The following is a 16376-nucleotide window of genomic DNA, read 5'->3' as shown; positions in this document are numbered from 1 at the left end:
TATCTCACTCCCTATTGTTGGTGCATATGAGAATGTCCCGTGCTCAAATGTAGCAGTTGGGTTTGAGTATGAAGTCATAATGATTTAGCCCAAATGTAAATGCATAAACACTCGGTCTAGCTCTAGAATCACTTACATAGATTCTTTTTATGATTTTTTGATATTTTTAGGTTTTTAGAAGATATAAAATTTTATGGTTATTTGGGATTTTTCAAGTTTTTGTGTGTTTGAAGGAATGACTGGTCTCTCACGGGGTCCTTAGGTCTCACACAGATTTGGAAATCTCTAAAAATTAGCCCCATGAAATTCTAGAAATTTTCTCTCTAGAATCTCCAATTGGATGATTGGACATATTCATCTCCTGATGATTACACCTTTTAACGTACTAGTACACGATTGAACTTCACCAATCGATGATCAAATACCTAACAAACTGGTGACTAGATTGTCCTCGCGACTATCGAACTCAATAGTGATCATTGGACTTTCCAATGATTAGTCATACAATGACGACTGCTCGTACATGATTGCTCATACCCTGATCGATCGTACCAATGTGGTTGAACTGTGCCCATGATTGTAGAAGTTTTAGTCACAATTGGACTTGACAATTAGATTTCTTCGATCAGGCAAGTGTGTTGCATGATGTGATTGCACTTTTTCAACGTGTCAGTATCGGCACTGATGACTACTATCAATCTGTGCTAAAAGATCTCCTAGATCTGTGTGCATTTAATGTGCACTTCCCCTCAACATCCTTTATCAAATTTAGTCAATAATTGGCATAACTCCCTATTTAGTTGATTCTTTTACCATTCATAGCTTTATAGACAAGAAACTGCCCCCAACTTGACTTTTTAGTTCACGTTTTCTCAATCTTGAGCGATTGGACTCTGGACCCAATGATTGGACTTTTTAGAAAGTAATTTTTACCTATTTTTCCTTGCATAGTATTGATTTTTCCCTTTCTCTTTTGGGCCCGATTTGTCCCTATACCACTTATTGAATAGTTTGAGGCTCTACTTGAAGGCACATAATGTCATCAATCAAGATTAGTGGGTGGCAAGAAAGATATTGAGAGAGGAAGAAAATCTCTATGTGGAATGAACAGCTCATCATCTTTTTTTGGGGCTCAAGGGGAGTAGTGAAAGGTCTGCGGTGGTGTACTAGAGGGTCGTCGCAGTGTGCAGCTAGTGTGCGATTCAGAAGTGGTGATTGATATCTCGCCGTTTGCACCGTTTTTTCAAGAATTTTCGCCCTCCTCCTCTCCTTCAAACAAGGGAGAATCCTTTTTTAATTAAAAACATCACCTTGGTGAAACATTACTTTTGTAATGCCCTAATGCTATCAAGGACTTTGTGTGTACAGATGTGCACGTTGTGTGAGTGAGCAAGTCTTCATGATAAACACCAAACCTCTTTGAAGCAAGCTCCATTGCAATCCTCACTCATAAAGGACATATCCCACTGTGTGTGGGTGATATACCTTTGTGACTTTGTGAGCATTTGTAAAATCCCTCCACATTATAAAGGCTTCCCTCATTGTGTGTATCCCATGTGTTAGTCACAATGCCCAACTTGTATTAACACAAGAATCTAAGAAAATTGTGAAGTGTATATCAAAGACAACTTACTGTAACCATCATTGCAAATTATTAGAGTGGTCAAAGTTCATGTGCACACATCATTGTTTTTTTAGTGTAGGGATTCTTGAGTAAATCTCCTTGTTGTAATAACCATAAAGACCTAGAGCTATAAAAGACGTCCCTATCTGTGTAATTTGGGACACTGTGTGTGTGTGTGTGAGGCCGAGTACCAAGGCAAATATGGTGGGAAAATGTTTGACAAGATAGACAACTTTGATGGATCCAAATACCATACTTTGTGCATCAAAATGCAAATGTGTCTTATACAGAAAGACATGTGGGGAGTGGTCAATGGCATTGAAAAGAGGCTAAATATAGAGATCTAGATCTTATTACCAAATGGACCAATCTAGACTTCAAGGACTTATCCCTCATCATTTGTGGTGGGCTAGGTGATAGCCAAATTCATCAAGTGAGCTCAGCAAAGACTTCTAATGAAGTTGGCTTACGCTCAAATCCAATTTTGGATAAACAAACACTGTTGCCAGGGTTTTTTTAAGGAAGAAACTTTATAGGATGGAAAAGGATGACAAAACTAGGGTTGCTTCTCATGTCAATGCTATTAGATGTATGATTGATCAACTAAGTGGTGCAGGTATTACCATTGATGAAGAGGAGGAAATCTATGTGTTGCTCTCTAGCATGCCTCCTTGTTATGAGCAATGTGTTTCACTGATATAAAATTAAACAGATCACACTCTTCTAGAGGATACTTGCATGGAGGATTCCAAGGCTTCAATTCCAATAAAGCATGCCTATACAGCCACATAGTCAAGGATAAAGAGAAGAAGATCAAGGCTTCTCGATCTTGCTACTATTGCAAAAAGAAGGGACACCATCAAGGATTGCTTCAAAAGGAACAAGGATGAAGAGGAGAAAGAGAAGGGCAAGACAAAGCCTACAGAGAAGGAAGTGGCCAACTTTTTTGACACATTATTCTAGTAGTTGCTATGTACGACATTTTATAACCCGTGGGGAATTTTTATCATAGTGGTGTTATCTTAGTGGTAGGCTTGATCCAAGCACACCTTGCGTGGTCTGGATGCTTAATCAAGGGAGGGTGTTAGAATATATGTGATCTAGCATCCATCCGGGTGACATGTCATTTCAATGATCTTATGAAATTCTTATATGTATTGAGAATAAAGGCTATCCCCATAAGCTCGGCTTCATAAGTGTCAACTTCACTAGCTGACAGCTCAAACTTCTGCATCATCAGCCCGCCGCCGCATCAAGTGCACTAACTTTGCTTTGAAGCACCTGCAAAGTTTCCCTCTCTGCCTTTGCTTAAGCTTCGTGTTCTTCCATCACGAACTTATGCTAGCTTAAAAGGTGTTGGCTCTATAGCTCAACATCTGTATACTTTTGCATCTGCACTTTATCTTGCTTTTCTTTTGTGTCAGCTCCCAGGCCTCCATTTCGATGATGCTCCTGAAATGTGGCTACTCCCCTTCTAAATTTTGAATTCTTTGTTTGACTGTAGAAAGAGTTTGTAGGTCTTCTTTGGCTTTGCGGAGCTCTTCCTTTGTGGGGCTTCCACTCCTTGTTGAAGAGATACTGCCTTGTCCGCACACTGTAACATTGTCGGATTGATTTCATCTATTGTATACGGAAAGCAAATTGTTGTAGAGTTGTGTTGTTGTCTAGTTGGATCTAGAAGGACTGTGCCTTCGTTGGACTCTTTGCATTGTTGCTTCTACCGAGCTCCTTCTGTGCAGCATTTTCTTGAACTTGATTCTTTTTGCTGCACTTATCTTTGTGCATAAATCCGAATGCACCTATCTGCGAACCTTTCATGCCTTGCAGAACTCCTTGATGCATCATCTGAATGAAGAGACCAATCTTGGTCTTTGAGTATGGCCCAATATTCTTCAGTGCCTTTAGTGTTACTAGTATGAAATTATGGCCTAGCCAATTGGTTTTCCTGTAGATGCATATAAATATAGCCCAGGCAACTGGTTTTCTTGCAGATGCATATAAAAATAGACCCTCTTCTTGACATGCATGTTACCTTATGAGTTAGGATAATCATCTCGATCAAAAATTAAAAATGTAATGTGTTGTGGGCTTCTTGATGATTATTGAGCTTGTATTCTTTGCTTGCACCTTTGGAGCCGAACTAGAACTCCATATCCTCTATTTGCTGGTGGAACTTCCACTGCCCCTTCCAACGGTGGTAGACCAAATACCTAGGAGACATACTCTATCGTAAATGGTATGCTTCCCTCTGTGGTTTTGATGAAACCATTCTTCTGCACTTTAAGCACCTTCTCTAACACTTCAGGGCTAGGTGCATGTAAGTTCCATGGTAATGACATGAACTGCAACAAACTGACCTGCTCCAGCTATGCTCTGTTCTGGTTCAAGTTAATGTCGAGAATAGCAATGAGTTTTTCAAACTCACCCATGGCTGCTGATTTTGAATTCGGAGGGTGATGAAAGCTAAGAATGCGATGAACATAATGGAACCAACGAAAACACTGAAAGCAAAGAGAGCCAAGAAAGCAAAGACTGCGAACTCTGGTAAAAGATTATAAACGAAGGATGAAAAGTAGGTAATAAGAACGTTAAAACATGGTAATGATATTCCAAATGGTAAAAAGATTTACTCACAATTTCATGATGATGAAATAATGAAGATGCACAACATTTAAAAGAACAGGGCGGCGACGTGAGTGAAGGATGGTTAAAGAAAGGCCGCCCGATTTTATGGTAATCATGGCCCAATTTAGAAATGCATGAACCAACGCATGACTGCAACGTGGACTCAGACATGTGGTGGATACATGCATGATGATAGGAAAAATGTACACTGGGACAGACACTGGTTCTGGTAACTGTCCAAAACAAGACTTTAATCGGAAACCATTTACAAGCTTCGACAGTTTCACACCATCCAGTGTCACTAATTCGAATGTGCCAATGCCGAGTTTGGAAAATATCCAGTATGGGCCCGTCCTCCATAACTTTAATTTACTTGGATGTGGACTCATCTTGGAATTAAATAATAAAACCAGATAATTAACATCAAAAAATTGGAATTTTGTATTTTGAACCTCCTCCAGCGATGGATGACATCAGATGTCCAAATACTCTGCAACCTCTTCTGTTCTAGAGCCAATAACTATTCCAATCGGTGTGCTTTGGATTCTTCAGAAGATAATCAGGCAGACACCGCCACTCTTAAGTTGGGTACCACAAATTCCATTAGAATCAAGGCTTCCAATTCGTAGACCATGTCCTGTTGCTAGCTTGTAAGTTGTCTGGAATGCCCATAATGCGGAATACAACTTCTGATCCCAATCTGTCTAGTTTTCATTAAGACCACTTTCTTCAAAACTCTCAATAAGATTTTATTAAAAGATTCAGTGTGACCATTGGCCTCGAGGATAATATACTGTAGACTTCTTATGAATAATCATATGGTGTTGAGTAATCTTTTAATTACTTCATTCAAAAAATGTCCACCTTGATCACAGACTAATTCAATTGGGCACCCAAATTTGGTCATGATCATTTCATAAAGAAACTTTGCTATAGAGATGGCTTTATTATCTCTTAATGCTTTGGCTTTTACCCATTTGGTATAATAATTTGTGGCTACGAAAATATACTTTTTGCCGGTCTGCTGAGCTGGGGGTTTAAATGATTTGACAAAATCTAGAGCCCATTTTTGAAAAGGTTGCATTAGGAGCATTGGATTGTGGGGCATCCAATCCAATGCACTTGGCTGGCCCAGTCTCACACTCTTAAGAAAATTTCCATGCATCTTTAATCAATGTAGGCCACCATAATCTAGCAGCCTGAAATATTTTCCAGCCTGTTACTTCTCCAGAATAATGCCCCCACCACCACTTACACCTTGTTGGTGTGCTTCCATCAATACAGCTTGTTGCTCATGTGCTTGTACACACTGGTGGATTGTACAATTGACCCGCAATTACCAAGAAATGTTTACTATAGAGAGCTAAATGCTTTCGAAGATCTCTAGTATCTTCTAGAAAATTTCCTTTGTTAAAAACATAAGTATTTCGACATACCAATCCGGAGCTACTGCAATTCGAAACAAATCCACATCTTGGTAAGTGATCTGATACACCTTCCAGAGCTTCTCTAGTGTCAATGCGGGACAAAAAATCAGCTATTGCATGTTGATTGCTTGGTGTATGACAAATAAGTAAACTTATTGCCCAAATTAAAGATAATGCCGGAACTTCTTCACTGATTAAATCATTCCGAGTGTTTCTCGGTCCATAGTAGAATAGTTCTTTTTAGCTCTGGATAATATTTGGCTGGCATAATAAACTTGTCAGGACCATCCATTCTCATAAGTACACTTCCAATCGCTACATCTGAGGCACCAACAAAGACATGGAATGGTCTGGACCAATCTGGTGGTTGGACAATGAGAGGAACTGCCAACATTAGTTGTAAAGTATTGAAAAGCTTGGTGATAGGCATTTGACCATACATACGGAACATCTTTCTTTGTGAGAAGATACATCGGATAAGCCACATCCGCCAGATACCGCAAGAATCTATTATGCCATTTAATCTGACCCAAAAATCTTTGTAATTCCTTGATATTACGGGGTGCCATTAAAGATTTGATTACTTCCACCTTCTTGGACTGTACCGCAATTCCGGTTGCTGACACTACACACCCTAACAAGATTCCAGTTGTGACTGCAAATTGTGACTGCAAATGTGCATTTAGCCGGATTAACACTTAGACACTGTCCGTCACCTCTATGCCAAAAATAGAGGATGCTCCATCATTTTGTTGAACAGACTAAAATCATCCAAGAATTCTTTCATAAATGTGACCAAGTAATCATAGAAAATTTCTTGAACCATTCGTTGAAATGTTGCTGGAGCATTCTTAAGACCAAATGTTATCATATTGGAAGCAAATGCTTCCCATTCTGTAACAAAAGTTATCTTTTCTCGATCATCCAGAGCCATCAAGACTTGATTATATCCACTGAAACCATCCAGGAAAGAATACATTTCATGTCCTGCTACAACATCTAACATTGAATCTATGAATGGAAGCGGAAAAGGATCTGTTTGCGGCATTGAGCTTTCTCGATAATCCACACAGACGCGAAGCTTTCCATTATTTTTTGGTACAATCACCCTCGGCGACATCTAGGTCACCTTATCCACTGGATAAATAAACCCCACTTTTAAGAGTATCAATTTCCTCCTTAACCTGCTTTGCATAATTAGGGTTCATCCGATATACCGCTATTGCTTGACTGGAACGCCATCCTCCTTAAGATGGATGTCATGTTTATAAAATTGTGGATCAACCCTCTTCATATATTTATAACTCCAAGCAAATACATCCACATATGACGTTAATGATTTCTAGAGATTCTGTTTAAACTCTGCATCAAGCTTAGTGTTGACTCAGACCATCTTTGGATCCTTCGCATCTCCCAGATTCATGTCTTCCAACTCATCTGTTGTGACGTGACAACTGTGCTTCATCGCTCTTTCATGATTTTCTTCAGCTTGGATCAGAGCTTGAACTTCCTCTGGTACACCCGTGCCATCCAAGATTGTGCTCTGGGATGCTACGGACTGGACCATATCTGGAGTTGGACTACAATGGGAAACAATTTTATCCACATCCACTTCAAAGAGTGATACTAAATCTGGATTCTAGTTAAGGAATTCTTCCTCTTCACTGCCGCATCAACTCCTTCCAACCAATTCAATCCTTTAGCCAATCAAATCCTTTAGCACAAACTGGGCGAACGGATTGTTGTAACATTTCATGGGATGCACCTGTACACGAACTTTCTTCTTCCGATTCTAGGCTGTAATCTAATCGGTTGTCCAATTGTGTTTAATCTTTGCTTGTCTCAGTCCCATGGCCTTCCCAACAACATGGGATAAGATCCATCAACTGAAAGCTATTGGGAAATCACATCATGCTGTTTGGATTTTGGAGTTTCAGATTAACCCAAGCGGCTTCACTCTTCGTTGATCTGTCATTCGGATGAGAAATGGAGCCGGTTCCAATTTTTGTTCCAGGATACCCAGTTCTTGGAGGGTTTTATCTGTGGTAATATTTACTCCAAATCCGCCATCAAGAACCACACCCTCGATGGTCTTCTTGTGTATATGAACTGTTACTTCTGGAGCCGCCTCATCCCAATCTGCCCGCTGTTGGGACTGGACTTTAAAAGCAGACTGATCCTCTTTGTCTACTAAAATATGTGTTGAGATATCGAGCTCATCTAGTGAGGCGGTGGACAGTGATGACCCGCCGCCTGGGGGATAGGCCCCACACTTACACCACTGGCATGGTTGGTGAGATCATGGGTGATATGCTGCCAGTGGGATGACAGGCTGTGTGAGCCATTCTAGAGACTGGCATAGTTATAGCGCCAGCTCATTTAGTTGGGTTCACACTATAGAGAACCCTAGTATGTATTTGGTTGAGTACCTTTCATATTGTGTGTACTGTTATCTTTGTATATGGTGTGTTGAGTGTTGTGTGAAGAAAGAAGAAGAAGAAAATTTTCAGCCCCTCACCTTGTGTGTTCCCTTTTAGGGTTTTGTGAGTGTGTGTGTGCTTGCAAGAGCTCAAGCTCTCTTCTCCCCCGCATCTTTTCATGGTATCAGAGCCTGGTTCATGCTAAGGGCTGAGCTGCAAGCAAAAGAAGCACAGGAAGTGGTACGAGGGTAAGAGCTTCATCTACTCTTTCCTATTTGTGTTGGCGACTACACCTCCTTTGCACGTGTACTTACAATGCACATACACTCCCCACATGCACACGTAAGCACACCTTTGCACTTGCATGCACGTGTACCCCCCACACATTCCCGTTTGCGCATCGCACTCATTTACACTTTTGCAAGTACATGTGCAGATGCAGACACTCCACATGTGTGCACCCACATTCTCCTGTTTGCGCATCGCACTCATTTACACGTTTGCAAGTACATGTGCAGATGCAGACACTCCACATGTGTGCACCCACATTTGCACTTACATGTGCACATGCACATTCTCCCCCATGCACGTTCACTATCATGTTGCATGCGCACACACACATTGCCCGTGCACACGTGCGTGCAATCGCCTTTTCACACCTTCACATGCGTGCAATTGCCTTTTCACACCTTCATGTGCAAACACACCTCCCTGCAATTTCAACCCATTGTTGCACACATCGTGCACGCACCATGCAAACACTTTCATACATTTGTGCCCCCCTCGCGCACAACTTTCCCACCCCCTTATTTTTTTTTTCACCCCTTCCTTTTTATTATTAATTTTAAAAAACCCATTCTCCTTTTTTATTTTTTTCTCTTTATTTTTCTCCTTTTTCTTTATGGTTTTCTTCTTTTTAATCTCTTTATGTATATATTCCAACAAAAAAACAACAAACAAACAAACAAACCCCCTCTTTTTTTTCTTTTTTCTTCTTGCACCCTCCCTCCTACTCTTTTTTCCCTTTATATACATGTATATTTATTTAAAAATACATTTTCCCCTTATTTTTCCACCTCTTATTAAAAAAACCCTCTTCCTTTTTCATTTTTTTTTCATTTTTAATTTTTTATTTCCTTAAAAAGATATATATATATATATATATCTTTAAGGAAAAAATACAAAATACAAAAAAACCTTCTTTTTTCTCCTTTTAAAAAACACCAATCATGATTCAATAATAATAACAACAAATAAATAAATAAATAAATTTTAACCCAAAAGAACTGGCCTATGGTCCATCTCCCTCCCATGCGTTTTTTTTTTTAACTCTTTTAGTATAACCAAAAAAACAAAAACAAAAAATTACGGCTTTCCCCCAAAAAAACTCATACTATGACGCAGCCCCCGCCACGCCCTTCGCCGTCCCCAACAAGCGCCACCAGCCGCCTGGTGCTCCCGCTGGCGCTGCTGCGCTCTCGTTGGCGCTCACGTCTTTCTGCTTGCGATCGCCTTAAAGCCACATTTGGACACCCCAGCCCCTGTGTCCCTCTCGCTCGGATATTCGCGCTGCTTCTCTCAGAGCCGCCTCCTTCGCACTCGACCATAGGGGCTTACAAGCCACGTTTCTGTTGTCCGGATCCATGCGTCAGAACCAATGCAAGCTACTGTCAACATTTGGTTTCCGAGCCTGCCTTTCCCATGTCAATGATCTATGCCCCCACCACTGTCTGCACTGGATGGGTTGGCAATCCCACTTGGATGCCTTGCATAGGAGGATCTCCTGCCTTCTTGGCTGTCTCGACTTACAGCAGCTTATTGCTTTGGAGGCTCGTCTTGCTACGAGGACGAGGGAATGCCCCACTACCAAAGGCCCTTAATGAAGGGTCGCCTATACATCTAGTGTCAAATCGATTTCCTCTACATCCAGTTTCAAATCGGTTTTCTAGAGTCTGGGTCTCTCACCGCGGAGCAATGCACAGATTGGAATCAATGCTGGCCAGAGGGTGGAGTGTACCCAGCGGTAGAAGCTAGCTGGCTTGTGTGGTTTTGTTGATATGTTATACACGATGCACGCTTATGAAATGCCCTTTCTTTCTTTTTCATCTAGTTACTGCAAATAGTCTTTGTGCCTTGTTACATCATAAATGCACATCATGCCTGGGATCTATGGTTAATCTGTTTTGTGCACAAGTATCGGGCTACTATGGCAAAAGTTTTGTATTGTATGGGCTTCAGAGATAGAACGTACCTAACTAGCAGGTTGATGAACTTTATTGGCATTACAAAGAGCATGGTTAAAGCTGCAAGGATGCTGTTGTTCTTGTGGTTGCTAGCAAGCAGGCTCTCGTAAATGCCACGAATGATGCGGCTGCATGAAAGAGGCTTGGAAGATGGGGAAAGAGAGTGTGTGCAACAGTGGTAGGGCCAAGGATAGATATATTGGCTTTCGATGCTTTCGACACATGTAGGGGTGAGACCAAGCCACCTGTAAGGGGCTTGCATTTTTTAAAGTGATCTCACCTCTACATGTGTGAATACTACAAAATGAGCTCGCTGAAATGTATCCTAAATGCAGTGGTAGGGCATGCTTGTGTATCAGAGAGCTCTTGAAGAAGGCTAGAGCGCGATATTGCTTCTCACCTCAAGGGATGGGGGTTGACGGCGCACCTGTGTGTGACAGAGGCATTGCTAGGTGGTTAAGAACAAGAGTAGAGAGGGTAAGTGTGTGTGGGTGTGAGTGTGAGAGAAGCATGAAAAGAAGAGTGGAGAGAAAGCTCGAGAGAATGAGGGATTAATTCTCAATGCCAAGAGAGCTAGAGAAGCGACCTGGCCTTTCCAACTTCATAATTGACCACACAAGCCATGACTTATCCACCACACCTCTCTCGGTCACACCATGACAACCCCAAGACCCTGGCCTCACCCCACCCTCCGTCGATACACCAACCTCGAAGCTGGCATGACTGCAAGACACCAACATCAGCGCCGACTATAAGGCGAACCCAATGCCAGTAACAAGGAAAAACCGTCATCGGCACGTATGAGGTACGTATGCCCAAAAGGGCACAGCAACAACGCCACATGCGTAAGGTCGGTAGCGTCTAGCAATCCCAAATTCCACCCCTAAGCCGCAGAAGCTCTAACATTGCCATGCTTCCACGCAAGGGGACTGTATAGTCACCAACAACGCTTAAGAAGCACCTCGCTCCATGTGTCCATGTACGACAAGCTAGGCATAGTTCGCAGCTTCCCAATGTTCCAGTCACCACAGACATGCTGTTCTCAATTCTTCCTTTCTCATGGACACCCCAACCTCAGTCATACCCACGTTATCGGCCTGCCTCATTATACATGTGGTTTTGATGACATGCATGTGCTCAGCAGATGTATGATGCCATCATGTGTGAGGTGATTATGAGAGCAAACATAAGTGCAAAGTGAGATAATCATGTGCATTAATCTTCACAATTTGGTGGTTTTTCAACTAGAGGTGTGCTCAAGAAGTGTGGATAGATATGCGTGCACTGCATACATGAATGTTTTAAGTATTTTGAAGTGAAAACCAACAGGAGAAAATCTTGACAGGGTTAACTTGAGTTAATCGTATGTAAAATCCCGATGGGATTAACTTGTGTTAATCATGTGTAAAAATAGTGATGGAAACATAGCAGGAATGCAATTTTTGAGATTTGTGGGATTTGATGCATTACTGGATATGTGACTTGGAGTTTGTCATGTGCACGTAGACTTAATCACGTGGTAAAAAAACAGTCACATACATAAAACTTAGATTTTTGTGTTCAGACACCATTGGTAAGTGGTGTTAGGGAAGCACACATCAAGACTCAAAGATATTCTCTGATGATTCTTTGTGCGTGTGGAAAACTACTAACAATTGTGATGGAATTTCCCCTCATAAAGGGACATTCAAACTAGAGCAAGTGTTAACCTGAATACAATAACTAATGAGGATAGAGCATTGATTTCTAGCCTACTAGTCTTCACTGCACCCCGCATTTGTTGACACTTGGACACAATCCACCAAAATGTAATGAAGCTCTACAGATAAACTAATCATTCAACTGCATGGTCGATGTGTTTTATGTTTTTAAAAACTTTGCCCATATTGTATAACAAACGTTTGTTCTACCATGACCAACGCATCGATTTGAGTGAATAAAAGAGGCTTATCTAGCCATCATACAAATGATGACAAATGACTCAATACATGAAGATATCATTTCAATCAAACGAGACTTGTTCCATATACATTTAACCCTTGGACCAACGTTGGGAACGATAAATACAAATCTTACCTTGTTGACTCACGGATTATCTATGTTGCATTACACAAAATGGAAAAGGCTTTCTCAATACTCCTTGTAAAGTAAGTGCTTTCAATGAACTATAAAATAATGCACCAGATAGTAACTATAATTGTGATCTACCTTCTGCCAGGCAAGTTTTAGATCCCAAGAACAAAGACATAAAACTTTAAGAAGAGACATAGCACTGAGCAGCGTTGAAGCTAGGGAACTAGTTCTCATAAGGTGAGGTACAAGTTCAATCCTGGCACACAACAATCGAGGACACATTTCCACGAGTTTTCAGAAGCTGAATCCAAGAGCCAGAAAAAGAATGTAGGAAAAAAAGGCTGAACTACGCAATACTTTGGCAAGCAATGACAGCTTGTCAAGGTGTCTGTATAAATCAAAGCCAAAAAGAAAGAAGGGGAATTATTAGGCTTTGTTGAAAAAAAATGGCTTACAAAGAATAAAATGTACAGATCAGAACTAGTCTGCAACCTAAACACTTGATCTGGGGCACTTAAGGACTAAAGTATCTACTGTCCCAGCAGTAACAATGCAGGAACGTCCTTCATATGATTTTCCCACTAAAGCTAGCCTGTGGTCATATAGTAACCACTAATCCTAAGACCACAACTGTGCAGTTGAAAAATAATTGGGGCCTCCATAAAAAATTGAAGAGTCCAAGCAGACTATGCAATTGATAACACAGTGAGTATCTTTTGACCAACATATTCCCCACCTACTCAATCTTTTGAAGCTCAAGCTTGGCACTAATTTTGAGCTACCATATTCCCCCTCTGATCAATCTTGTGAGCTGATGACTTTAAATTGAGGATGTGAATTAAATGTTTTCCCCGGCAGCTGATGTCATTCCTTTGCCAAAATGGCACACTTCAGCTCAAGAGACCATTTGCCAAACATGTATCCACATCTTTGTGAATGCCATTGCAATTCAAGGAAGCAAATCCATCCTTCACAGGCCATTGCCCACTTGCCTGGTATGAGAAAGTCTTCTGAACGTAATACAGCATATACGCCTGAGAAGCTCTCACCACATCCTCCCTCACTTTAGAGACCCAAGAATCATCACATCTGTACCAGAGTCCTCCTAGGCGCAGATAAGTGACGTAGTGACCAGAATTCAGCTTCCCTGAATGTGTGACCACTGCGAATAGCTCAAACTCAGATGGGTTCATGCAGGCCACCGCGGAATCAGCCTCTTCACCATTCATGAAAAGAAGCCTGTTCCCATGTCTTGAACACACGATAGATGAAGAAAGGTAAGGGGCCATGTCCAAGAGAAAAGGGAACTGCACATATCGATCTATCTTCCGGGACAAGTTGCAGATGGAAGAGTGCTCAAATCTCTTAATGTGGAGACACAACACGAGCGGCAGTTTCCTTAAAGACATCTGCTTTACAGATTCCTGTGGCACCTTACAGTTTTGACAGTAAAACTTCTCATTGGAACTTAGTCTCTCTGACCTGGTAAATCGGTCTAGACATCCATATAATGTTGTCCCTACGCCCATGCTCATTGCCACTTGAGCCCCTCCGCCAGATCGTCCACCATCCCCATTGCGGAGGTTAGAGTCTGGCTGCACTTGAGATGCACCAGGAGCAGGCTCCAAGTCCAGAGAAATGTCAATGCAGGGATCATATGTTGTGGAGCTAAAACCACAGACTGTGCACGTCACATCAGACCGCAAGAGCCCAGAGAAGACCCGGTGGGCAATGCACGCACAGTCCCCGTCGCTTGCCCTGCCAGCAAAGAGGAAATTCAACTTGTCAACAGCCATCTTCTGATACAAACATTGCCGTACCTAGGTCCTAAAACACATAAATTACATTCTGTTGCGATCATGACAATCAGAACATCAAGAATTATGATGGAATACCTCTCGTTTCCCCCTGCCAACGATGGATTTTCCACATTTGCATGGATTCCGTTAACAGCTGAGATAAAGAACTCATGGGCATCCTGCTGCTTATAACCAGAAAGGTTTGCTGCATGCTGCCACCAGCTGCAAAACAACACAGGGACGTTGCAAACCATGGGAGATGGAAACCTATCTATGCAAAGTTGAAGGTACATTATTGGGAAAAAAAAATCCATAAAATTCTGGGGGAAGGACCTGTAGAGGAACCGGGCAGGGCTGTATGGTGAGCGATCGCCGGAGAAAGCCGCGGAGTAGATAGTGTCCATGTCACATCCGAGACAGAGGTGGGGACCTTTCTCCTGGCAGACTCCACGGTTGTGGCGGTCGCTGAGGAAGTAGTTACGGAGAGGGGGAGTGTGGAGAAGCGCTTGGAGGACAGAGTTCATGAAGCAGGTGTTGCCCAGGTTGTTCAGGCCACGCAAGCCCCATGGCAAGAGGGGGTCATCATGGAGCGGGGTGGAGCGCTTTGAGAGGAGGTACTGTTCTCTGGGCGTGGGGACCCATGGGCGGTACTGGGCTTGTCTCCTCCTCTTGCTTCTGGTGTCCCGCCCCTTGGGCGACTCCACATCGTCGCCATTGCTGCGCTTCGTGTTCTGGGACCTGGATGCCACCGATTGGGTGCAGATCACCGCGCGGTCGAAATCTGGATCGTACACATGGTCTCTGCAGATGCAGCAGAAAAGCTCGGCGCGCTCCACATCGATAGCGAGGCTGTGGCCAGGCTTCCCCTGGGCGTGGGCAAGGGCGTGGGGTACGTCAGGTGGTGTGGTGGGCGCCCAGCAGCTGATGGCAGCGCAGAGAAGACAGGCGTAGAGACGCCCAGACGCCAGCCTGCAAGCGCTGCAGTGCGGCACCTCCTTCTCTTCCTTGCGAAGGCTTGCCCTTCCCAGAGCTCCGCCGTTGATGCATCTTTGCAGCACCCGGAACCCCCTCGCCCCGTGCTTCGCCCTGTACTCCACGACATGCTCGCATGGCCTGTAGGCGGCTGCTGCCTCTTTTTCCACAGCGCCTCTCTTCCGAAGAGCCATCTCATACGTGGCGAGGCGGCCGAGCTCCTCCTCAATTGTACTGCTGCGATCGCTCTATAGCCCTCGTTCCTACGCATCAGCGATGGATTTCCGCTTACGACGCCAAAGGGGAAATGGAAAAGCAGGCCCCCTTCGCCCTTTCTGATTGGATCGCGATCGGAAGCAGAATAGCAGCCGATTTGAGACTGCAGGTAAAACGAAGACGTTAATGGAGATCACAAAAAGCTGGTTCAACTTTGTGAGAACTTTTCATTAGAAGAACAAAGGAAGAAACGTAGTCACGACGACCTCCTACTGTGTAGAACCTTTCCAAGGGAAAGTCCAAAGAGTAGCTTCTTTTGCATCCTTGTTGATCCTTCACGAGTAGCTTGTTAAGAGAACAGGCTTATGCAAATTTTACCCAAGCGGAGGGGGAGTGCCCTAGTGCATCCCTATAATCTTTCAAAAACGTTGAAAATTTTATATATATGTGTATGTGGATCTGAATTTGAATAAGAATGCATAAAGTAAGATGATCTACATGCATATGCATTTGCATGGGAATGCCTAAAATAAGGGTTGGCTGTGTATGTGTCTGTGCATGTCTATGTGTGTGTAGATGCCTAAAGTAAGGGTTACTATCTTTCATGTGTTGATATGCATTTTCATTTGCATGGGAATGCGTGAAGTAAGGGTTCCTATCTTCTATGTCTTGATATGTGTACATCCATAAGCATTTGCATGGGATGCCAATTAGGATTGTGCTTAGTTAAGGATTGGCTTGAAATTTGACTAAGCCCCACCCAATGATTTGATCTCATTTTATTATCATCGCTTCAAAGGTATCTAAGGAATTCTAGAAAGTTGAATTTCAAATCAAGTTGGCATAAAAAATGTGGCAATCTCATAAAAAATGTGGCAAACTCATAAAAGGTTGGTGAACGCACATAGATTTTAGCTTTGAAGCCAAGAAAAGAGGTACTTAAATCTAATGAGGTGAATAAGCAAAACCATGGAGGA

General features: G+C 42.5%; 1 protein-coding gene across 1 annotated transcript; it reads right to left on the bottom strand.

The window, feature by feature from the left end:
- Positions 1–12822: 12822 nt before the first annotated feature.
- Positions 12823–15919, bottom strand: LOC147641461 (ubiquitin C-terminal hydrolase 22-like). The gene is made up of 4 exons (XM_086821736.1): positions 15666–15919; positions 14545–15562; positions 14308–14433; positions 12823–14170 (listed from the first exon to the last, which is right to left on the bottom strand). Exons 2-4 carry the CDS (start codon positions 15375–15377, stop codon positions 13303–13305), a joined length of 1827 nt encoding a protein of 608 aa, XP_086677862.1. The 5' UTR covers positions 15378–15562; positions 15666–15919; the 3' UTR covers positions 12823–13302.
- Positions 15920–16376: the final 457 nt, after the last annotated feature.

Source organism: Cibotium barometz, chromosome 2, assembly GCF_041138505.1.
Source record: "Cibotium barometz isolate CiBa-2024 chromosome 2, ASM4113850v1, whole genome shotgun sequence".
Classification (NCBI taxonomy): domain Eukaryota; kingdom Viridiplantae; phylum Streptophyta; class Polypodiopsida; order Cyatheales; family Cibotiaceae; genus Cibotium; species Cibotium barometz.
This window is presented reverse-complemented; position numbering and strand designations above follow the sequence as displayed.